Source organism: Odontomachus brunneus, unplaced genomic scaffold (assembly GCF_010583005.1).
Source record: "Odontomachus brunneus isolate Ranch 3 - 2012 unplaced genomic scaffold, Obru_v1 Obru_scaffold_024, whole genome shotgun sequence".
NCBI classification, from domain to species: domain Eukaryota; kingdom Metazoa; phylum Arthropoda; class Insecta; order Hymenoptera; family Formicidae; genus Odontomachus; species Odontomachus brunneus.
This window is the reverse complement of record NW_022639474.1, coordinates 990,652-1,015,673: the sequence shown is the minus strand read 5'-3', so window position 1 is coordinate 1,015,673 and position 25,022 is coordinate 990,652. Positions and strand designations below refer to the sequence as shown.

The following is a 25,022-nucleotide window of genomic DNA, read 5'->3' as shown; positions in this document are numbered from 1 at the left end:
CAGAGAGTAATGAAATATTAAGCCGGAAAATTGAAACGGTCAGCCGATCGTTATAAAATTATTTTAGAGATGACGCAAGTAGAAGTGAGAGAAAAACTCTAGTAGGAATGAGAGAGAAGCTCTAAGACTGAAACACGCATGCAGTTTCTCTTTCTCTCTCTTTTTCTCTCTCACTCACTTACTTGCTTCCTACAAATGGCGGATGATGTTCCAGCTCTGACTTGAGGAACTCCAAGTCGTTACTGATCCTTCCAGTTAGATTTCACTGCTATAGATTGCAGTGCTATACTTAAAACTAAACTATCAGTTATGAGTTATTACAGCATACATTTCAGTGATGAATATATACTGATTGTACTTTAGAGAGTGCGTCAATCGTAGAAGCGTAGACCGCAGATGCAATGGCGAGACCAGGAAAACGAGTAAATCGCGCCCCGTTCGTTCTGCCCTTTACAGTGCACGTCACAGTGGATCGATGTACCATCATGAACAGAGACGCGGCATGTCAAATCGGCGATGAATCGGAACGACGACGGAAGCCGTCGTCGGTGTCTGATTCACGGGCGATCGATCATGCCCTCGTATGATTATTCATGGGCATTCAAGTGCAAATCCCAACGAGGTCCCGCCAGCAGATAGGCGCACAAACACCGCACCGACGTCTGACTAATTGATGGTGAAGCTTCCGTCTTCTTGTTCGGCGATCCCGCAAAATCGGGATGCGTCGCGAGAACCACCGGCTCCGCCGAGCTGCTCCTTTAGACCGAAGTACGGCAGAAGCGACTCCCCGGGCGTTCTCAGCGGCTGACGCAAGTCGAGAATACGCGTCTCGGTTTACCCTCGCAATGCATTCTCACGTCTCTACACTGCGCATTCTAGCGTATTATCTTTAAATGCACATTAAACGTGTAATTTAGCTCTAGTTCTTTTTACACGTTCCTTTCATATTTTAAGTCACGTCACTTAACGCGTTTAAAACGTGTAAATTATGATTTTATATGCTTTTTATATTAAATGATGCGATTTAAAAAGGTAAAAAAAACGTGTAAGAAAAGATTTAGCCAAATAACACACTTGGGTAGAGCACCCTCTAAAACACAAACAGTGCGTGCTTCACTGAAGTGTTGTACTTAAATGGTGGTTTAATTATAAGTATACCCAAAAAAAGAACTCTAATTGCAAGGTGCTATTTCCTGTAATCCCATATTTTAAGCGAAAAAACACTTTAAACTTTTACGGAACAGTATTCCTCTTTTCTAATGAAGTAGACCATTAATTCCTAGGAATCTACTAGATATCGTTCCAACTTTTTCCTCCTTTTGAATCAAGAGAAAAATGCTCTCTTAAAGTGAATCAGTAAAAATGTTCCTGATTAAATCTGTATTGAATTAAAAAAATTTGAATTAATAAAATATTTCGAAATCAAAATTACTATAAATTAAGTGATCCATTTCAGATTATCTGTGAGCATTTACGAATTATTTTCAACAGAAACACACCCATTTTATTACTCTGTTTAGTATCTCACTGATTTTGATCAGTGGAGATAAGATTTCATAAATTCTTGTTACACGTTGTACCACGCCCAACTTTCTGCGTTTGTAACGATGAAATTAACAGCTTTCGTGTACTTTGCGTGCAATGACACCGTCTGTATTTGCAAAGCGCATCAATAATGGAAACAGTCGCTACTATTAACTAATCTCTTCAGCGACAGTTTACTGATTGCAGTATAAAACTTATAACTGATAGTTCAATTAAGTGTATCATCAATTATAAGTATAGCATTTCAATGGATAATACACTGACTGTATTTTAGAAAGCGTTTTTACCTGAATGCTCTTTAATGCGCAATATGAGAGAACAAGATTAAATAACAAAAGACGAAGTTCATTTAACTTTAAAAATACTAGAATAGTTTTCATTTGGCTTAAAAAGAATTTCTTTAAGCCACATATAAGAATCGTCCAAAACTCAAGGGATTCGACGAAGGATAAGATTATATTTTTTTAGATACATAGCACTGTGCAGTCAAATCTCATTAAAAGGATCAGTTAATAGTAGCGCCTCTTTCCATTATTCATATAGTTTGCAAACACAGATAGTGTCAATGATACAAGACGTAGCAATAAAGCGGAAACGTTTTCACTGAAACACAGTAAGTACTGATTATTAATGAAATAATTCTCTTTATTGATCCAATTAGAAACCTTTTTACTGGTTCACTTTGAGAAAGTACAATGCTAAAAGTAGGATACGCCCCACTTTATTTTCACCGGTAAGAGACGAAAATTCCGTTTCTGCCTTTAATCGCAATGTTTACCTTCGTTGTAGCCGTTTTTATCGTCCGTCGATACTAACCTAATCTCACAAACGCGTTAAAATCTCATCATAATATCATATTTAGTGAATTTAAATTTCCCTAGCGTATTCCTCCATTTCGCTGCCGATCGATTTTATTTAGTCGTCATAATGTGTCGCGGGGATTCCGCGTCATTATGTGTGTACCTCGTTCTATAACACATGTATGTAATACATACATATATTTTCATATTTGCGTTCTATATTGACGTTTGATGAATTTATTATTGCCGCATACGGCAAATCGACTGTGGCGTGATTTCGAGTTAATCGCGTAAAACGCGTCAGAGCGCGGCGGTCTTATCAGCGACGCGACTCAGCGATCGAACAAATCCACGCTTGTGTTTTTGCACCTTCCTCTCTTGTCGAACACTTCCAGAGGGATGACGTAGACACAATAGCCTGCCACGTGTTAGGTCTCCGGGGGCGAGAAGCGAAACGTGCAGATGTCACAAAGAGAGGAGTCCCGAGACCGTGGGTGACGCAGAGAATCCGGTTCTTACCCCAGTTAAGTTTGGCTGACGTCCAACCAGGACTATCCGGCGTGGCCCCGGCGAGCGAGGCACCATCCGTCGTGCAGCCGGGGCCTCGTTATACGTATTGCACTAATTATCTCAGTCTTTAGCATTACCGAAAACAACAGGAGCTTGTTACCGGGCGAGCATCTAATTATATGCACGGCGAAAAAGTTACGCGCCAACTTCCGCGAGCTCGTTTCTGGGTCAAACACACGGCTGAAAAAAGAGAGGGCGAACTATTTGGTACAAAACACACACGTGTCGCGTCAACACGGGATAAGGCCCGGTCTACATCTGTCCGATATTATCGGCGTTAAATTACCGCGAAATGTTTCCGTCGCTACTTCGTCGGAGTAAAATATACATTATTCCGGAGCGAATTCCAGTGATTCTCCTATGAATCACAGAGCAGACGCACGGCGAGGAGATCCTCTATTATGCACCGCGAACGCATATCGATGTCGGGCGTAGGGCAATATTCAAGAAAGTCGTAAAAGGCATTGCCAAAATGAATAAATTACAGAGCGACGATTTATAGGCCGCGAATGCAAATAAGACGAAGGGAAGGGACATGGCGGAGCGCCATCGATTTCACATAGGGCGGAGAGCATTTTAATGCATCCTTTTTTTCTCTCCTTTCCTTTCTTTCGCGGCGTCTTCGAGTCCTCTCCCTTTCTTCGCTTTATCTGCCCGATTCTTGCCAGCCTCACAATGGACTTGCCTTCCATCATTCTCTCCCTCGACCTTCCTTCCTCCCTCGGTCGCCTCGTAATGCAAAGCTAAAATCAATCGCTTGCATAAAACATACCCGCCCTCGGTTCACCGACCACCGTTGCTGCTACTGCTGCTGCTGCAGGAGCAGCAGCAGCAGCAGCACCATAGATAGCATTCTCGCGGTGACGTTGCGGCATGAATAATCACTCGCGCGGTTATCCCGCAGGATGCAGATCCTGCTTGAGTGCCAATGATGAGCAGCTGTCAGCCGAACACATCAGGTGAGTATCCGTTGTTACGACGGATACAGTACGGTTAGGTTAAGAAAAGAGCCGCCGCGAAGATAAACGCGAATAATCCCCGCGCTAAAAGAAAAAATGATTGATCTAACAAATATTACAGTTATTTTTTATCTCGACTGTGTTTTTAGTCGTTCCAACGCGAAAATAGCAATATGTATATAAGATTGTTACTACTGACATTATATTAGAATTCAAGAAAGAAATAATTTTCTTGACCGTAACTTAAAATAGTCATTTCTTTATCGTGATTGTAGTTATTTTTTTAATCAGAAACCACGCTGTCCCAACTTTGATTTGAGGACTCTAGTCGCTACTACTGACTGATCTCGTTTCAAGGAGGTTTACTGATTGCAATGCCTGACTTGTAACTAAACCACCAGTTATCAGTATAGCATTTCAATGTGGGATACACTGACTGTACCTTAGAGAGCGTCTTTCCACGTGATCTGGACTAGGATAACGGTAAGACGATTGATTTCGATGATTCAGCAGCAACGGTACGTTTCCGTTCTTGCCACCTTCGAGTCGCGCGTTTACGCAGCCGGCCTTTATCGTTTAATGGCGCATACGTACACGTTTAAATCCCTACGCAACGTTAATTTCTTCCGGGGAGAAAAAGTCGATGCGCGCTGCACGCGGCCGCACCCACGATAAATGCCGTAAATCAAACGCTGCCTTCCGCGAGGCAAAGTCCACGAGTCTTGCTCCTGCGGAAGAGGCAACGTCTGCGAGATGCATTACGCGGCGATGCTCGGCTGGCTGCAATCGCGATCGCGCGACGCTCGCGGCAGACACTCAGTCGCGCATTAACTCAGGAAATTAAACGGGTTACCCTGAGGAACGACAGCGAAAGGCGGCCGCTTCGCTCGCGGCGTTTCTGTGCGCGCTCGCTTATGGTCGCTCGTGCACGGCTAATGCAACGAAGACGACGAGGAACACCGACGTCACGGCACTCGGCGGGTACGACGGTGCTTCTGCACAGATTAAGCGATACGGCGATAGATCGACGGAGCTTACTGAATCGCGGGGATAGGCATGCATGGGCGACGTCGATTTCGCAAGATGAGAAGTTGGCTGATTGAGCTGAGCGTTGTAGCGCGTATCAATTGTATTAAGATAATCGTGCGGAATAAAGAGGATACGAATGAGAAGATTAGATGTGAGCAAAATTGTCGCCAAGTTTTTCACGAAGATTACGGCCGATCAAAGCCACATCGCGGTTCTCAGATGTGATTGCCGAATAGAATACGGAAAGATCTCGTTGTTGAATACAACAACGTAATTTTCCTTATTTTAGATGGTATTTACATAAAGTCTCTAAGTAGATTTAAAGGAACGAGTGTTGAAATGCGAAATTCTTTGCTATCAGCAGTAATATAAGCAAGACATCGACATGCAGAAATGTCTCGCGCACAAATTGAGTTATAAGTCACTTAAAACTACGCGGAGGAAAAAATGAGGTTGTACGAACGTGAAGTTTGATGTTTGACGAACAAATTGGCGCGTTTTGATCGAAGAGCACAGAATTCCTGAAGTTATTATGACCCAAATTTGGTTCTAAAAACCGGAAACTTCGTTTCAACAAAAACGCGTTGGTTCGTTCATTACAACCACACGCAAACTTTATACAATCCAATTTTTCCTCCGTGTAATTTTTTCTCTGTCCAATTTTTGAAGTGTAATTTATGAACAAATTTTATAGCAGATTCTCCTGCTTCTTTTTATACAAGGCTACAATATCAGTGAAAAGAACATTCAAATTTAGAATCTTTTTTCTGAGTTATTACAGTAATAATACAAAATTTCACACGATTACAGTATCCGTAAACGACAAGAACAGAATTAGAAAAGTCTATTGCGTATTTCTTCACAAATAACATTTCAAAACGGTGATTTACGACTCAACCTGTATATCAGTAATGAGCAAATATTTCGTAGTGAATCAAGATCAATCATTCTTTAATAAAAAATTCTTTAATGAAAAATAAATGTTATCGCACTATCCATTGTGGACAGTTTGCAATTCGGTCTACATCATCCTCGTACGGTTGAAAAACAGAGGCGCGCGCTCGGTGTAAGACGGAAAAACGTATAAATGTAACAACGAGTAGAGGTAAAACTTTTCACGAGTGACATCGCGTCAGCGCGACGCCCCCACATAACCGATGGACATTCGGCGCAGACATAATAAAGGCTGATGTATTGCACATGGAAAGCCTAACCGGCACCGGGTTCAGCAAGGACGAATTTCGAGCGTTTGACATCGACGTTAAATCCCGACGTATCGATACCGGCAGACAGCCGTTGAGCCACTGCCGTCTGTTTCCGAATCGCTTATCGAAGCGCGTATCGATCGTTTATTCGGCCATTAAATATAGCCGAACGTCGAAGTCATATCTGCGAGCTTACACCAGCAGCGGAAAATATAACTATTCAAACGTGATCCCAAGTGTGCAAAATTGAAATAGTTGAACGAAAAAAGAGAAAAAAAAAAACACACCGGATATGGCTCAAAAAAAGGGATTCTTTATATACATCTTCACGTATATATTATTTACGTATTCCATCAAAGCTACTATTTACTTAAAATAATAGTTTTACTTAAAATAAAAAATATCACAACACCATCAACGTGATTGTGAGAAACAAGAAAAAAGCGTAAAAATCGTGGGCGAAAAATATTCCGAGTCATGCGTTTCGACTGCAAATATTCCGATTGAAATATACCCGCGGGACTGGGCCATTTTTCGATTGGTCATAGTAATGCAGGAATAATCGAATCCACGTGAAGTACGTCTCGAAAAAAATGAAGTGAAAATTTGACCCATAATTTAGAAAATATAGATAGCACTGAAGTTCTTCGCGATCGTTCAAAAATAGTCAAACACGGTGTCAATTTTCTTCTTTTCAAGGAAAGAAGATATTCATCAACAAGCTTAGCCCTTAAAAATGGATAAGAAAGCTGCAACTAGTGAAAAATAGCGTAACTGATGAAAAATAGAAACTGTTTCTTAATTAATTTTCGGCGCCCATAAGACTTGGAACTTTTCGTCTCACGTAGAATGCACGGAAAAAAGATTTGGTTGAATTAACCAAGTATCTGGTCGAATATGAACAATCCAGAAATTCAGATTGAAGTAACCCGAATTCTTAAGGTGACAAGATTTTTGGTTGACTTAAACAGAATTCGGATTACTTCAATCTGAATTTCTAGATCGTTCATATTCGACTAGATATTTGGTTAATGCAAATATTTTGCATTAACCAAATTTTTATAACCAAATTTTTTTTTCCGTGGAGTATTGACTATCTATTGGTAAAACAAAAATTCAAGAATCACAACTTTCTCAGTTGGATTTTCTTCCTGTATAACTATAGCCAGTTGGTAACGACATATTTTCATATTCAAGTGTAACGTATATGTGTGCATAATGCAGTATGTGAATATATGAGACTACAAATTAAAGTGTCTGGAAACAAGGTGATCGTGCGCGACTTGGCAAGTTCTATAGTCGCGGTCTTCTAGTTCGGTCGTACGGGATACATTAGAATTCCGAATAGTGCCGCTCTTCGTTGACGTCATGGCGCATGGAACGTTCATGATTTACGAAAGCGTCGCTACCTACATACGAGGTGGTCACCCAATTTGAGTAAGGCAGCCCGTGCTTTGCGCAAACGCGGCTCCAGGCAGTCACCTGGCTGAGGCGCAAAGGGTGGATCTCCATCAAGGTACTCGCATACGGGAGCTGGACGATACCAAAGTTCTCTCTCTCACACACACACACACACACACGGTTTTCGCGCAGATCATGCTTGTCTGTTGCGGACTGCGCGGTCCAATCCGTTCCTCACAAAGCGCTCGCAATCAGATGGCAAGAAGATCAAATCTCGACTCGGAACGGCCCGTATCACTTAATGCGGAATAATCCGCAGGCGACGCGGCCATTATTACACAGTGAAATTTTGATACTAATGCCGAACGTGCCGACTATGCCGACTAGAGCGCGTCGTTCGACGACAACGCGACTTTTAAATGTCGCTCCTCACCCTAGACGTCTTTTTATATCTCTCTCGTTCGACACGACTATATTAGACGGTCGTAGGACGAGATAACCACGTCTCTTCGCTACCCCCGCATATTGGACCCGCTTGAAATCGCTAGGAATCGAAGGAGCACTATCTAAGCTCAGTGGTTGGCTGGCATGGCGCGATTTTCGATTGGAGATCGCCCTCGTGCTATAGCTCGCGGTGCAACCCGCTTCGTCAAGTAGGTTAAAGTGCGCGACCCAGAAGCGAGCGCGGAATCAGGTCGTGGCTCGGAGAGCCGCGACCGCGCACGGGTTTTGCGTCGAAAGGATATTCCATGCGCGTCGGAAAACTTGGACGCGCAAAATTTGGACACTCAGCAATTTCGATTCCACTTACGACGACGAGCGATTACTTCGCGTGCACGATCTTACTAACCTCTTAGTAAGCTAGCCAACATCATATATCTGTCCTGGTTTAATTTAGGAAAAAAAAAGATCGACATATGATTTAACTGTTAGTTAGTGTACCAAGAGGTTAGGAAAATTGGACCACGTGGATTCACACGCCGTGCTCTCGAGGTGCTCTCGAGCGTCTTTCCAGGCAAACGTCTCTTGTTACCCTCCGCCATCCGACTTCGCCATCCCGGTGGCGTTTAGAGCGCGGCCTCCGCGTACGTTGGCCTGCTGCCAACCGTAGGTAAAGCCGACGCACGTTAGATAAACCTAGCGTGTAACGCCATGAGGAAGATCAAGGCGAACACGAGCGCGGCGAGTTCGGCTGCCTCGCGCTTTTCCGGCTGGAATGTATTAAGAACCGATGCGGAAAGGGAAGAGCGGTAACCGACCGACCGACACCGTTAGCGAGGTAAAGAGCTGGTGAGCGAGAGGGAATTCCAGAGGCGGTCAAAGCGTTCGCTCGAACGCCCGTCTGCCCGAGCTGGATGACGAAGCCGGCGAGAGTTAGATGGACAGAGGCGCAGCCTCGAAAGGTATGCTTTGAGAATCACTTCACGAAGAAGGTGGGACGAAATATATATATCAGGGTGAGCGACGACCTGTGAAGAAAGAGACGTAGAGCGGGCGGGACGAAACTACGCTGGAATCTGGCGGAGGTGGCGAAATTCTGGTAGAATTTACGCGGAAGGCAGAGCATAAAGAGCAGGGTTCTATAGCGGGTGCTAGACAAGCTCCAAAATCACGGACCGCTGGGTGTATATTGGCTGGCTTTATCCCTGACACAAAGCATCTTCTTACCAGCAGCGCGTGCATGTGTGAGAGAGAGAGAGAGAATCAGACAGAGAGTAAGAGAGCGAAAGACAGAGGGGGAGAGACGTCGAAGATAATAGTAGCGCTCGCGCGTGATCGCAGCGGAGGTGTGAATATTCCAAGCTTCACACCCGACCTAATCAACCGAAAGAACCGAAAAGTCTAGGTCTGGGAAGTTAGCTGGCTGAAAATGCAAATTTTTACGAAACTAACATGACATTTGCTTGTTCACGATTTGTCCACATTTGCCCATAAATAATTTAGTTATAATCTTTTCTGGGAGGAAGTGAACAAAACGAAATTATTTATGGGTTAATGTAGACAAATCATGGACGAGCGAATACCATGTCAGTTTGCTGTGCAAAGATTCGCACTTCGGGCAGCTGACTCCACGGATCCTGAAAGATCCGGGTCGAAGTCGCGCGTCTCGAAATATTAACGGCTACGTCGCGAAAAATTCGCGCGTTCACCGCGTTCACGACGTTCCGTTAGTTAAATTCCCTTTATTCGCGTTTTCATCCTGAATAAACGTGAAGTTTCTTGGTTGTTAACTCGACTCGACGTTGCTGATTCCAATACATTATTCTCGGAGAACATCGGGACGCTGCATAAGAATATCTCTAAATTATTAAAACTTTTCACTATTAAGATGCGTCGACGAGAGAAGTAATGAGTCTCCTCTGTGCAATGCAAAAAGTGACGAACACCGTATCATCGTGAAGCTAACGTGGATTTTGCATTCGTGACGTACACAAAGTTTTTCCATTGCATTTATTACGGAGCTATGCGCGAATGCGCGCGCGCGGGCACATTTATTACGCTATTCTCAGAAAATTCCCGCTGGACGCTTCTCACACTTCGAACCTCGTCGCTCCAAGAAAACCTGACTTATGGTCGCGTATTTTTTCCGAAAGTCTACAGCGTCCTTATGCAGCGACGCGCATCTTTTTGCATTTACGTTTGTTCCGAGGCGTACGGAAGCTGGACCCATTATTCATAGCGCTACTGCGGTGTTTGCGCCATTAACGGCACAGTCCTCGTTTTGAACCCTTGCCAAACGCAAACCACCGACGCCCAGTTATAACCGAGGCGTTTAGGAGACTTATTAAAACGATGTTGAACGAACTCTTAAAGCCCGGCCAAATGCACGCCGTGTTTCTTCCGCGAGAGGTGGCGCAATCGATAAGCCGCGAGAAATCGAGCGGAAAATACGAGTCCCCCTCCCCCTCGCGGCCGCTCGCCCTCCTGTTCGCGCACTGTATGCCGAAGTGATTTTCCAAAACTATGGAGCGCGCTTCTTGCCCCCTTTTCTCCTTTTTTCTCCTCTCTCTATCTCTCTATATGGTGATATTAAGGGGGTGCCATCGTGTCGGCGGTTTATAATCCGGAATTTTGGAATTTCAAGAGATGTAAACGACTTCGCGAACGGCTGACGAGCTAGAAACTTGATAATTCCAACTGAAAAAAGCAGTGCGTCCTGCCGGAAGCAGCCGCGATAAAAGTTGCAGAGCGCGAAGCGACGTGAGTCAAAAACACGAAGCGTGCGAATAATAATAAGTTTAAATACAAAAAGATTTATATACAAATTGTCCCAGCTCGGCTTCACAATTTTTCGCGAGGACGTAAAGCGAGTTGAAATGAGCAAAAAATACCGTTTTGCGCAAATCACAATAATGATCGAGATATTAATTGTAGAAGATTGGTGAATAATCATGCATGATATGGTAGATGACATCTGCCGTCGTGTACATTAGATCAAACTAAACGGGAAATCTTCTACTATCTTGTAAATAACCATGTAAATTTTTAATTATTAATGAAAGAGAATTGTTCCACGATTTTGCGCGATAATACACTAATCTTCTTTAATAATTAAAAATCTACGTATTTGCAAAATGATAGGATTTTTTCGTTCAGTTTGACCTAATATACAAGTGTATGACGACAGACGTCGTCACTACAGTTTATCAATCATATTGAACGTCATCATTTACGAATCTATTATAGTTTAATTTTCTTTCGATAATTATACTTATATCTCGATAGTTATTGCGAATATCGTAGAAAGGTATCGGATTTTTGAATTCATCTCAACCCGCTCTACGCCCTCACAAGAGATTGTGAAATCGAGTTGAGATACTCTGTATATACATTTAATAAATATAATTACTCTGTAATAATAAATATACTTACTCTGTATATACATTTAATAAATATAATTGTATGAGATAAAAGCATGTTATATCTGATATCTTGACCAGAATTGATCTAAATATCTCGGTAATGTAATCAATATTGATTGTGTTAATGTTCGCATGTTTATGGAAAGATGTGAAACTTTGCGAAAAATTAATAGCAAAATTGTTAAGAATAACCAAATGTATTTTGTCGCGGAAACAGATCACTAATTTTTTTAAAGAAACCTAACAAACCTAAGCCAAAGTAACGATCGACGTTTACCACGCGACGTTGTTCGGGATGTCTATTCAGACGGTGAAGAAGCAATTGCCCGCAAATCCTCCGATTTTCCAAGCATTTTCACCCAAATCCTCGGACAAAATAGGAACGTCCTTAGATGCAAATTTGAAATGAGTTTGTTAAGTATATGGGTTTCATAGTGCCCCCTCTACATTCCTCGGATTACAAGGGAAAAAAACTAGAAAGTCAAGTTCTAAATGTCAAATTGGGGAAAGATACCGGGGAACTGTAAAGGACCTTCATACTGAGACTCAGAATCGCTCCCAAAATAAAAGCAAAATCTTTAAGCAGATAGTTTTAATAGATTCCCCGAGTCTCGATCAAATTCCCCGACTTCTCTCCGGTTAGAAAGATTCTCCGTGAATTCCAGAGGTTCTTTTTTTTAATTCTCTTATCCTGGTAGACACCCTGTTATTAAGTATCCAACCGACACAGACAGAAATTCAAGCTGAAGTGTCTGACTGAGAGTGATCCTGGTAGGGGAGTGCCCTGAATTATGTCCTGTGGCTAATGCTAGTCATCTCGCGACAGCAAATCGATTCTGTATTATGCAACCTCGTAGGAAGAGACTGCTTCGGGACTTACCGCTCTATGATTAAATGAAATAGAATTGTTTAGCAGCGTAGCGTGACTCTTGAGCATTGCAAGTACACAACGCTTGCTCTTTTTTTTCAGGGCGTGATGTTCCTGGTCAGACAAACGAACACGATAAAAGGGTGTCCCGATTCAACATGATTAATCGCGTGTTTTTGGTGGACGTTTACGCGTGTTCTATAATGCTTTGAATGACACTCGAGGAAACAGAATCAAATGTACGAAACTTTCCGCTGATTATTAATCAGCTTGATCATATATTTATATGATATATTTATATGATATTATTTGTCAACATGTAATATACGAGTAAATTTCGAGTAAATGTTAAAAATAACGAGTTAAAAGTAACAAGTAAATATTAAAAACCTCTCGTGTGTATTAGATGTATATGTATGTGTGTCTTTTTATCTACATCTTTTTTAATTACTTAAGCTTGTGCACTTACGTCGCAGACTTTTATTTAGCCGATTTTTAACGCTTAGTTGATTATCTTAAAAGCCTTTAATATCTTTGTTAATAATCGAGAATATAGACAGAGAAAAATATCATTCTACTTCTAAGAAAAGTGATTACTCAGTTTTCTTTCCTCCTTTTTTGGTTACCTTCAACAAAGAATATTAATTCTTGATAATAGTTTAAAAATTTACTCATGACAAATTTGAGGAAAGTTCATTATTATACACGCAAAAGAAAAATTTATTCTTTCTACAAGAATATCATAAAACTTTTTATCGGGAAAAAAGTTGGCTCGGTAATGAGTAAATCGGATATTTCTTTTAATTTAACATTCTTGATTGACACGCTAAACTTGCTAGGATTCAGAATATATTTTAAACAAGTTCGATATTTATGATGAGCTTGTGACAGACTTGCGGATATATAAACTTATGAAATACTCGAGACAAATAATATTTATTATTAGAATGCAGCATGTGCTTTTCTGTATGCGTACGTTTCCTCAATTTCCTAACGTGATCAGTGTTCGCGGGACACGTGGAACACGTCGCAGCACGCGACGAGCTTTACAATATTTGACTCGTTATGGCGGCACTGATTCAAATGACCGAGATTAGAACCAATTTCAGGTTGTCTGAAGTTTGGAATACTTGGGCGACGGTCGAACGACGAGACAATCAAACTGGTTCTAACGCGATCAACATTTGCGGGAACGCGGAGTTGGTCACTTCGGCCAGATTCCACCTAATCAGCGCAGCCGATGTCTGCAATTTAGCTGGTTGATCCTACTGCTCTGGTTTGGAAGCGGGAGCTACTCACGATTTGCCACTCGACGGAGGGTCCGCCCGGTGGTTATGTGGCGCATACATATTCATGCCGCCTCTGAGGCGCACTAGGGACGGTTGTTTGAGATTAATATGACGGTCTAAAGTCGTAAGCTATGGTAAGCCGCAAAGGATTTGTTGATCCTTGATGGCCGTGTTCGACAACGTTTGATCCCGTGTTCGACTATCTGCTTTTTAATTGCTGCCCGTTGTTCAGCTTGAAAATTGCCCGCTTCTCGCGTTAGTTCAAACCCATCGCAATCTAGGACTAACCACGTACGAGCGAAAGCGAGCAAGACTCTAAATTGCACGTAGGTTCCCTCGAGACGTTGTAATTTATATCTTTGAAAGTGTTCAACTAGCAATTAGTGAACGAGAATGTTTTTATTAGACACAATAAAGTCAAATTCTACTGAAAAATCGAACTAAACTTTTTTTAACCAATACAGAGTGTTTTAACCAATACGAACTAAACTTTTTTTAACCAATACAGAGTGTTCCCAAAAGGTGATACCAAATTTTAGGGGTATGTAGTACTCGTTAAAACAAACCAAAAAAATAAACAGTACTGAGAAAACCTTTTATTTCTGAGTTATGAAGCATTTTATTCTGTGAAAAATAGAAAATAACTAAAATTTACAATAAATATTCAATGTGCTCTCCGTCCATTTCAACACACAATTCGGCACGTCTCCTCATTGAAATCGAACACGTTCAAAGATTCCGGGTTTGTTGACAACAGTTTTCTATTCTCTGAGTCAATTCATCTATTGTCATTTCAGAATTTGTGTAAAAATTAACCATTTTTCAGATAACACAAAACTAGACACAGTCCACAATCCAAAGTTGAATACAACAATCCCTGCGTAATTAGGTGATCACATACGGGCGTCCGTGAATTAACTGACTAAGAGACTTGGAAACTGTTGTCAACAAATACGAAATAAACCTGGACTCTTTGACCTTCAATGACGAAACATGCCGAAATGTGTATTGACATGAGCCGAAGGCACATTGAACATTTATTGTAGATTTAATTTATTTTCTATTTTTCACAGAACAAAATGCTTCATAACTCGGAAATAAAAGGTTTTCGGAGTACTGTTCATTAAGAGTTTTTGGTTTGTTTTAACGAGTACTACATACCATACCCCTAAAATTTGGTACCACCTTTTGGGAACACCCTGTATAATATACAAGACTTTCCTATTTGTATAAAAATGCAACGAACGGTTTAATCAATGTGATTCAAAGTTTTCATGTGCTCATTACGATAGATGGATCTTCGTATGCTTCGCTGTAATCTTTTCAGTGGTGACTTAAAATGGCTGCGCGATTCTCCCCAGAGTGAGTTTCTTTTAAGCACATCTAGATTTCTTTTTATTTTTATTACTATTTTCTTTGAGAGATTTAAAATTTTTCTAAGGAAAAATAAAATACAATATATGAAATTTGTATTTGTTATGATAAAACCGCGATAAATCCTACGAAAACTTGTCACCATTGTCCTCTCTCTCTCTCTCTCTCTCTCTCTCTCTCTCTCTCTCTCTCTCTCTCTCTCTCTTTCCCTCTATTCCCGCGTCTTCTAATTCAGCATTCATTGTTTATGTACATCTACCGCGTCTCTATTTGAACTTTCTCTCCTTTATCTCTCCGTTTCTTGAGTACGTCGAATACTCCAATGGCGGTAATCGGAAAAAAAGTTAATTGAGCGAAACGCGAAGTGAAGCGAGAATCTCTCCTGTAATTGAAAAAGATACAATAAGCCTCAAAAGCAATTTAACATTACCAGGAAATTTTTGGGGGGGCATAAGGGAGGATTAAAAAATAAATTACGATTATGCCTGAGCATTATTTATTTCGGTCGGTTTACTGTGCCGTCGATCGCGCAATAAATCTCGTCCCGTTCGCGATATAATGGAGATTCATCGCGGAACTTTTCGGCTTAAGAATGGAAATAAAACAAACACGAGAAAGCGGCAGTTCGCGATGGGAGTACGGCGGAATCAAGGTAAAGCAAGAGGGTGCTAATTTCCACTTGAATGTGTAGACGTTGACGCTCGCGCTTTGTGCCCGAGGATTCCAAATGCGAGTTCATAAAACCGCGATAAATCCTGCGCAAACTTGTCCCACCGTCCTCTCTCTCTCTCTCTCCCCTCTCCCTCTCTCTCCCTCCCCCTCTCTCTCTCTTTTTCCCTCTATTCCCACGTCTTCTAATTCAGCATTCATTGTTTATGTACATCTACTGCGTCTCTATTTGAACTTTTTTCCCTTTATCCCTCCGTTTCTTGAGTACGTCGAATACTCCATTGGCGGCAATCGGAAAAAAAGTTAATTGAGCGAAACGCGAAGTGAAGCGAGAATCTCTCCTGATTGCATTTGTTACGTGTCATTAAGGCATCGTAGCTCGATCGTGTGGTCACACTCCGTCAGATCCGCTCGGTTTCCATAAACGTTCCGGGCTTGTTTCCGATAAAGTCGATAACGGGATAATAGAATTAGCGATGTTTGAGTCTATTATATCGCTCGTGTTACTTGCGATGATTTTCCATCCGCATGGCAATTAGCCAAGTCCGACTCCGCTCTAATAATTCGATTATTACGAGAGAAAGTTTACATGTATGTCCTAGTAACAATCGTATCTTATATCAAAACGTCTCCGCGCACATTGAAACTGTGTAATTGCGCAGATTGATGCTGTGCATGTCATTGCAAGCGAAGGCAAGCCAAATGTTATAATTGTCGAAAGCGGCCAGGTTTATTTTTAGAAGATTTAGCACAGATGCATTTCTTCTCAAAGTAACAAAAGTATCCCGGAAAAATATGTCTGCTAAATCGCGCGGAAATGACAATCAGATCACATTAAGCTGATCATAAAGCTGATTAAGTTTGAGCCAGATATAGTCCGTTGCCTTAGCGTGATATTTGTGTCAACTGTAATCACATTATTGGTCTCCTCGTTTGAATTAAAAAACAGATAGGAAAAGCGGCTGATAGTTAAAAAGCTTTCCGGATCTCTAAGTCTTTTTCGTTGAAAGGAGAGTCTATATTTAGGTTCCAATATTTAGACGAAGTTGCAAGATTGCCGACTTTGGAAATTTAGCCGAACTAAATATTAACAGATCCGAACTTCGCCTTGTAGGAGATGTTTTCGCGAAATTGTGCTAATATCGGTTTCCAGTTCGCCAGTTTCGCGTCAATAACCGCTCCCGGCTCAACATCCGCTTCCTCATGTCTCGCGTCAGCCTGATAGCGTTACTCTATATTTGGCGATTATCGCGGGACGACGGTCGCGAGACGAAGGACAGAAACAGACATTGCAAAAGCGTCAAGCACAAAGACGGCGGGAGGACGATTTGTGTACCTGCGGACGGACTTCGCGAGGGATCAAAGTGGTTCCAAGCGCTCAAACGGAGCCTCCTCACGCCGTGCGGAGTGTCGCGGTTTCACTTCCGTCGATCGAATTAAGGTGTCTAGCGGGTTTAATCCACGGCTGCCCGCTCAAAGGTAAACGCCCTGTCCTCGCGTTGCGAATGCAAGTTAGACATAGCAATAGGTTCCTCGTATGTCTCAGTGTCTCAGTGCAATTCGCTCGTTATGTAACGCGCCGCATTGCAACATTGCGCTTTTGCAAACCGTGCTGCTGTCACGCCAACCGTGGTGCACCAGTAAACTTAAGCGTAGAATCCCTTAGTCAGAGCCTGGAGTCTAGATTCTAGAAAAGTTCAATCTTTCGTCGAAAATGACGTCTGCGTTTGTGTTACTCATCAAGATGGTCTATTTAGCTCGACTTGAGTTGACCCTTTGAGCCATAGTGGAATTTTCTCAACATTTTCTGTAAGCTCTATTTTTTACAATGAACTATTGAAACATGTTTCAATTTGTAAGTTTCTTGTAAAAAACGCAAATATCTCTTTCATATGGAGGAAATGTCGTCGTTATTTCTAGATAATACTAAAAACGAGATTGCTAATTTTGCCAACTTATATTAGATCATATTAGATTCGCCATTTCTAATTTTAACTTTGTGATTTCAAATTCGTAATCAGTGATTCTGAAGTCTCCTATATGCAAAATTTGAAAAAATTTCATCGAGAAATAAAACGAATGGCTCAAAAGGTTAATCTTTGAAAAAATCTTTCTATATATTTATTTGTAATAATATTGACAAAAAAATCTTTTAATTTTTGAAAAAATAATTGTTTCCATACCCATTCACTATTATAAAATAGTGACTTCTACTTTATTGGAATAATGATCATTTATATTGTTTCTGTCGTAAGATTACGCGTGCAAAATTGCGACGTTCAATATTAAATTTCTCATGTACGATGCATGAAACTTTAACTACGAACGTACATCTTACGATAAATGTTAGGTTAAATTCTTGTATAATTTTAAACATTTTGATATAAACTCCTTAAGAGCGCCGTTGACTCAATTTTAGTGACCCATCGTGAAGTACTTTCTCGAACTTATCACATCGCCCTCGCCAGACTAGGACGGGCAAAATGCAGCTCGCCTTCTCCGACGTGACGTGCAATTTATGAGACTTCGAACTTGCCGACAGTCGTAACTAGCTCCTGCGGTGTCCGAAATATTTTATTGACAGCATCTCCAAGTGAGAGGCCCTTGCAAATTTGATTTCATGTTGGAATAATGGCAATCCCCGCTGCATCGAAATTTCGGTTGAAATGAAGATAGATACGTATACATACATGTCGATGGATAATCAGAGATTCATGAAGCTATAATTATTTATTGCATGATGAGAAGCTGTAAATACCGAGCTCAAATTTCAACTCGCGTATCCCTTTATTCTCGATAAATTCAACGAACGTACGTTATAAAATTGGGAGCCTCATGTAAAATAAATCATTTGACATACCTAGAATATACGACGTATTGCTGACCGCGTTCTTTTCCTGGCTCTCCGATCCAGCCTCCTGCTTACTCCATCGATCCTGATGTTCTCGTCGCACTGACACTATACAACTGACACTCGCGTAAATTCAGAAGTTAAATCGAAAAAGTGCGTGGTTAATTAACGCGGTAGCGACGAGAGCTCGATTCAATATTTCAATCGTCCGATGAGAATAATAACCAGCGCACCGATACACGTACTTCGCACGTCGCGGTATGTTCACGGCTCGTCGGTTCGAAACACAATGACTCGGAGACGCAAAAAGTATACAACGCATGAACGTACCAAAACAATCGGCAGGAAGGGCAAAGTCACCTCCTGTCAATCGCCAACCGTCGTCGCTCGTCTGTCGCTCTGAATAGTTGATAAATCGCAATAAACAACGCCATCATAACAGTCAGACATTCGTTATATCCGTATACAAACGCAGAGTACGATGTCGGTGCGTCAGTTATCATTTACCATATCGGGTAATCCAAATATTTCATTGAAATATATTTGATTTTCTTGAAATATTTAATTCGACTTAATATTTTAATTATAATGTTTCAGCAAAATATTTCATAGTTAAGTTAAATATCTAACTTGTGTGTGAGAGCTCTCGCCGGCATCGCATGTACGCGAGCGTCAGTGTCAGTGCCATGAGTATCTGGAGCGCTACGATGGAGCAGTCAGAAGCAGGATTCGGAAGTCGAGAAGCGGCTAGCTATGCATCGTATATTTTCAGGTGTGCAAAATCATTCATTATACAGGAGGTTTCCGACTTAAACAGGCGTTTAACGAACTCGCTTGCGAATAAAGAGAAACTCGAGTCGAAATTCAGGCCAACATCCATATAATCATCATTTAATAATAATTACAATCTTGTGAATCTGTAATTATTTATTAAGCTATACCTTCATGAAGTAATCACTTATGCAAAAAGAAATATTGTCAAACAGACAAGGAAATATGGATCTTTCATTAATTATGTTCTCGATCAAAGATCACAAGTAATTTAAAGCTATGAATACTTAGAATCTAATGCGAGTTCCGTAAGTACTGTATAGTTTGTATAGTATTAAGTCTCGAAAGATTCTTAATTGGCCCTTCAAGCTCGATAGAATTTGCAGTCTATGTAGAACGAACATTTCGACTCGCTTAAATTTTCGAAATTAGGAAACCTCTCAGGCTGATAACGTTTTACGTTTTTCTCCTACTTTTATTTTCTTTGTTTCTCTTTATCAAGTAATAGATGTGCGCGGCTCTCGGGCATCGCGTAATGGAAGAGACCTACCATTTCCCGTTTACGACTTGTAATCCGCGTTATATCTTGTCGTAAAAATGCGCCGTAAAGCTCACCCCAACGAGGAAGAAATTCGCATCGCTCGCCATGAATACAAATCCACGCACTCGATTCGACATGGTTTGCTAAATGTTTCAATCTCCGTGGAATAAATTTTGCGTAATGATCCCGAATACCACTGGGCTTGCGGGCCGAGGCGTTGCGTGATTTTCAGCGAGGCGAAACTCACCAATTTATTACAATTCAGTGATGAATATTGTAACGACAGCATTCAGGTCAATTTCAGAAGTTAGATTACCGATTAAGAACCAACCTCCAAATATGGATGGAAGAGAAAGCCTTTCCATGTAACTAGTGACACATAATTATAAGTCCTTCAACAAGCACGTCACAAGATATTATGCTGTTATAATAACTTCATAAAGTGCACGAAATTAAAATACTTCGCACACATGACTGCAGCGAAACGTGAAAGGGCCAAAAGCGGTCAAAGGTAGCCTGTCGTTCATTTTACTCGCTTTATTTTGTGACAAAATCACGGTGAATGAATTTAAAAGAAAATTTAAAAAAAAATACACAAAGCACGTAAAATTCAATAAATAGAGAAATGAGGCGCGAAAATGAATCCCAAAATTTTAGCTCTACTTTCGATATAAACTCTCTAACATCTGTATATTCTGAAGAATATGTTTAGTACACGTAGAATCTGAAATCTCTTACCTAACACTCCTAAGTAATAGAAAACGTACAAAATGCCATTTGTAAGTTCCGAGGGACACTTCTCGGCAAAATTAGTGAGTTAAATAAAATCAAAAGAGACTGATATAGGCATCACAGAATATCAAAATAGACATTAAATGGAATATAGTATTCAAGTTGTAGGCTTCATAACACAAAATAGTATTAAATGAAATATTGAAACCAAAAGTAGGATCAAAATCTTGGCTGCAGAAGGCATTTGGACGAGCTCATAGTCTAACACGGCGACTCTGACGGAGGCACTCCCGCACACATCACAAACCGTCTTCCGTTGATCGCGAGGAGGGAACGCGCTAATCGTCCGTGGTGCTTTCCTCCCTTTCTCTCTCGCTCTTTATCTATCCGGGTGACCGGCGCGAAGAATGGAACAACTTCCTTTTTAATTCGACCGAAATTACGTGTCATCGGCACGCATCATGGAATGAAATTCTGCGGGACGACAGCGGGGAGGCGGCACCGCCACCAAGCGGCGCAATTACCGGGGCAGCGCACGTGCGTGAGAAGGAGTTATTAACCCTTGTTCGCCGGCTGATTCCGTTTCCGGGGGAGGATACGGGGCGAGAAGGGGCAACGCAAGGAGAGAGCGTTCGTGTATTAAGTCTAATGTTGCGTCACGAGATAATCGGCCGACGATTAGTCATTTACCCCTGCGCTTCCCGTCTCTGTCGACACCGTCGCCGTTATTTCGGCCACCCTTTAGCCGCGGCACGTTAAATCGCTTTTCGCGAGCTATCGACGCGTCAGATAACCGGATGATAAATTGTCCGAACGAAAAAAATCGGTTTCGTCGCCTCGATTTTCGTCCACTCTTCCTCCTCCCTTCGTTTCTCTCTCTTCTCCTCTCCCTTCCTCCCTCTTGCCCTGTAAAGAAGTCTTATCCGTTTTACGATCGCGATGCGATGTAGCCGTTACACATTTAAAGTTTCCTTCAGTTCTGTTCATGCAAGAGTTGCTTGCGTGAAAATAGGCTATAAATCTCACTTTACCATCGGCAAATTAAAATAAGCATGTTCTCGAGGCGTACCATCCCTCAGAATTCCAGCAAACAAGACATTGATATACACGGTGTGTCCCAAGAAAAATGCACGACTGCAGTAATAATACAACTACTGGGAGGACCCGCGGTATATTAACCGCAGTAGTAAGAAATCGTGCTACGCAAGATCTGAGGCGATCGTTCTGTCGTGTCGTGAGTGAAAATTAACAATTACTCTTTACGATCAAATGCTTTCGATTTGACAATACCGACACTCACGTGATTTCTTCGTTGGGATACTTCGATCCTTTGTATCGAAATTTTCTTGATCGGGCGGCTTTCTCGAGACTTCTTTTCCAGCGCGCTCGAGACACCCCGTGCATTGAACTTCGAAGTCAGCGCTCGTACCTGCAGACTCGGGCGGGCATTTTAAGGCAGTGCGATAGCTCTTCTCTGGCGGCCGTAAATCCGCGTAACCGTTAATAAAGTTCTGTCTCAGCCGTCGTCCGAGCTAACGCAGAGCCCCGGTAATGCGAAATTCATTACCCTGCGCGAAGGAACTACGAAACGACGATAAAGTTAACGTTACGAGCGGCTATAAGCGGCTCAGCCGGCCGCGCTACATCCGATCGCCGGGGCCCGGCAGAAGACCTCCCGATAACTAATTCTCAGCGACGCGCGTTAACATTCAACCACCGAGTATGCACCGCAAACTGTCATGCGGGTTCTTAATCTTACGAGGATTGTCGCGGTGTTGAGAAAGGATCCCGAGCGGACAAATTTCCGGGAAAGCTAGTCGCATCCCGAGTCGAAATTTTGATCTTACTTTCGGCCCCAGTATTTTATTCAACGTTTATTTTGATACTCTCAAGCCTACATCAACCTCTTTGGAATCTATTTGACCTACTAACTTTGCCGAGAGATCTTCTTTAGAGCCTGCAAGTGGCATTTTGTGCGTCTTCTGCCATTTAGAGGCACTAAATGGAGCTTCAGCTTCCGTATGTCTTAAAAGCACACACTGATCCTTTAGAATATACGGATGTTGGAAAGTTAAGTGGAGTTAAAATTTCCATTCGGACTTCCGTAGTTGGAAGCACCTTACGAGTACTGAGCGACTTTGTTTTGTTGCGCCACAAAGTAGGGGTTAAAGTGATAACCTGAGACATAATTTTGATCCTACTTTTGACTTCAACGCTCTGTTTAATATTTATTTGGATAATCTGAAATCTACTTCTTTTGATCCTATTTAACCTAGTAACTTTGCCAGGAGGTTCTCCTTTAGAATCTACAAGTGACACTTTTTGTGTGTTTTCTGCCATTTAAAGGCGTGTTTTGACTAGAAACTGGTTAGAAATTGATAATAATTCTAGAAACTGGCTAGTTGGATTGTTTAGTTACTGTCAAAATAAGCGATCAAACTGAGTAGAACCTAGACAACGATTTTGGACAAATACTGGACGGTAGTCGAAATTTTAGGCCAGTTACCGACTACATTTTGGCTTATTTTCCACTCGAAATATTCAATATCCCGTTGAGTTGATACACCCTGATTTGCGGCGAGTTACGCGTTTACGTGTTCGAATATTGTTCGTCGGAAGAATCATGCCGAGATACAAAGTGCGCGTCTCATTAACTCAATACAATGTTTATTACCCTTCCTCTTTGATGAGGATGCACACGAGCCACGTTTAGATATTTTTATGCTCCATACGACCATCTCGTGTTATCTTTCCAAACCGACGACTCGACGAACTGTAGTAATACGCATCGGCATACCTATGGATGCGTAAATAATAATATATGTATACGTTCTACCATAAATTGTAAAACGCGAATTTGAGGAATTGGAAATAAAAAACACTTTCGAGAACGCGGTCTGCATTATTTCCCGGGGATTCATTACCATGCGGTGTGCGTATAAAAGAAAATCGGACTCACTGCTTCCGGTTATTATCCAGCGACTGTCGGCCCGCTGATACTCACCTGCAACAAAAAGACCACATCTGAGGTTCGCGACGCCGCTTGCATATAAAACGTTCCGATGCGCCGCGACAAATATTCGCGGCACGCTCGCGGCTCGCCGTTAATGATTGCCGCCGAAACTTTTCGCATATAAATGACAAGTGGGAGCTTAATATTAATCGTTGCGCGAGATACAGACGCGAGATCGCGCGATCCGCGCAAATAACGCATCGCCAACGAGCGAGAGCTCCAGTTTTCCGTTCCGACGATCGACCGTGACTTCGTCGTGGAATCCACCCTTAAGGGTCGGTACTTTCGGGACACCCGGTGACGCTCGCACCCGGCGGGCTCGCACAGGCAACATTTGCAGCCGGGCCGCGAATTTCGGGATGGCGCGATGTTTATTCAGTAAAGCAATAACGCGTCCGTTTTATCATGACGGAGGAGCACGGGCGACTGTCCTCGTTGAAATGTTAATTCGACGCACCACCGCGCGCACAGGGGTGTTATGATGTTAGGGAAAGCGAACGGGAGAACGTGAGGATGGGCGGTCAGCATGACTGAAATTTTAATATAAGCAAGCGCTAGAAATCTGCGCGCGCGTGGAACGCGATTTCGTGGGATTTCGACTCGCCGCATCGATCTGCACGTCCTGCTGGTTAGGTTAGGTGATATAAAAAGAGACAATACTTTGCAAATGCTGGGCGGAAATAAATCACGGCATGCGTTTAAATAATTATATCGTATCTCCGCGCGATATTCAAATAAGCGGAAAGGATTACGCTTGTATAAATATGCATGCGAATATACATACATATGGGCTCGTCGTGTCGCATGGGAAAGGGGGATGGCAAGAAATACGAGAAAAAATCGTAAATCGCATAAATTTAATGTGGGAAATTGAAAAAAAAGAAAGCTTGCGATCACTGAGTAAACATTGAAATGAGAATGCTGCATAAAGAGTAATTGTATTAAATTTCCGTAACTAAAACATATTTTTTTATATTAATAACATTTTAATATTAATAACATTATTTGATTCGATTATATTAATTGTGCAGGTTATTAATTCCACATATTTCGTAGGTTGTGTCTATTTATCACAAATAAGCGGACAAATGCGCACGGAGAGAACTTTACAGTAAAAATTGCTGTAGAATTTTGAAGCTGAGAACCGACATTCCGCAGTAATTGACTAACTACCCTTTCATTTCATATGTGCTATTTATATTTGAGGAACTTTAATGTGCTATTAAAAAATTTGCGTTTTTAGCGAAATTTGCTACACTGAGAGAGAGAAAGAAATGTTTGAGAAATAAAAATTTTTATTCGGTAAACGCTAATAGTATATTTCCTTATACTAATAAAATATTTTTCAAATAATAAAAATATATCTCAGCTAAAAAAATTTCCAGGAAAAAACAGGTTGCTAGTCAGAAACTGGCCAGGAAAATACTGGCCAAAAACTAGACAATAAAAAATAATAAGTAAACGCTGGGTGGCTTTACTATCTAGTAAAAATTCGAAAAATGCTGACCACACACACACACACACACACACACACACACACAC

At 41.6% G+C, this 25,022-nt stretch overlaps 1 protein-coding gene across 6 annotated transcripts in view; it reads right to left on the bottom strand.

Moving 5' to 3' along the window:
* The window catches only part of LOC116842322 (disintegrin and metalloproteinase domain-containing protein 10), a 179,202-nt gene that overhangs the window by 89,626 nt on the left and 64,554 nt on the right, over positions 1-25,022 (bottom strand). For 3 of the 6 annotated variants that reach the window (XM_032811362.1, XM_032811364.1, XM_032811366.1), the window contains exon 2: positions 23,427-23,471. The exons of the other annotated variants lie outside the window; for them this stretch is intronic. In XM_032811362.1, coding sequence (XP_032667253.1) covers positions 23,427-23,471 — 45 coding nt within the window. The remainder of the gene's footprint in view (positions 1-23,426; positions 23,472-25,022) is intronic. 6 annotated transcript variants of the gene reach the window in all.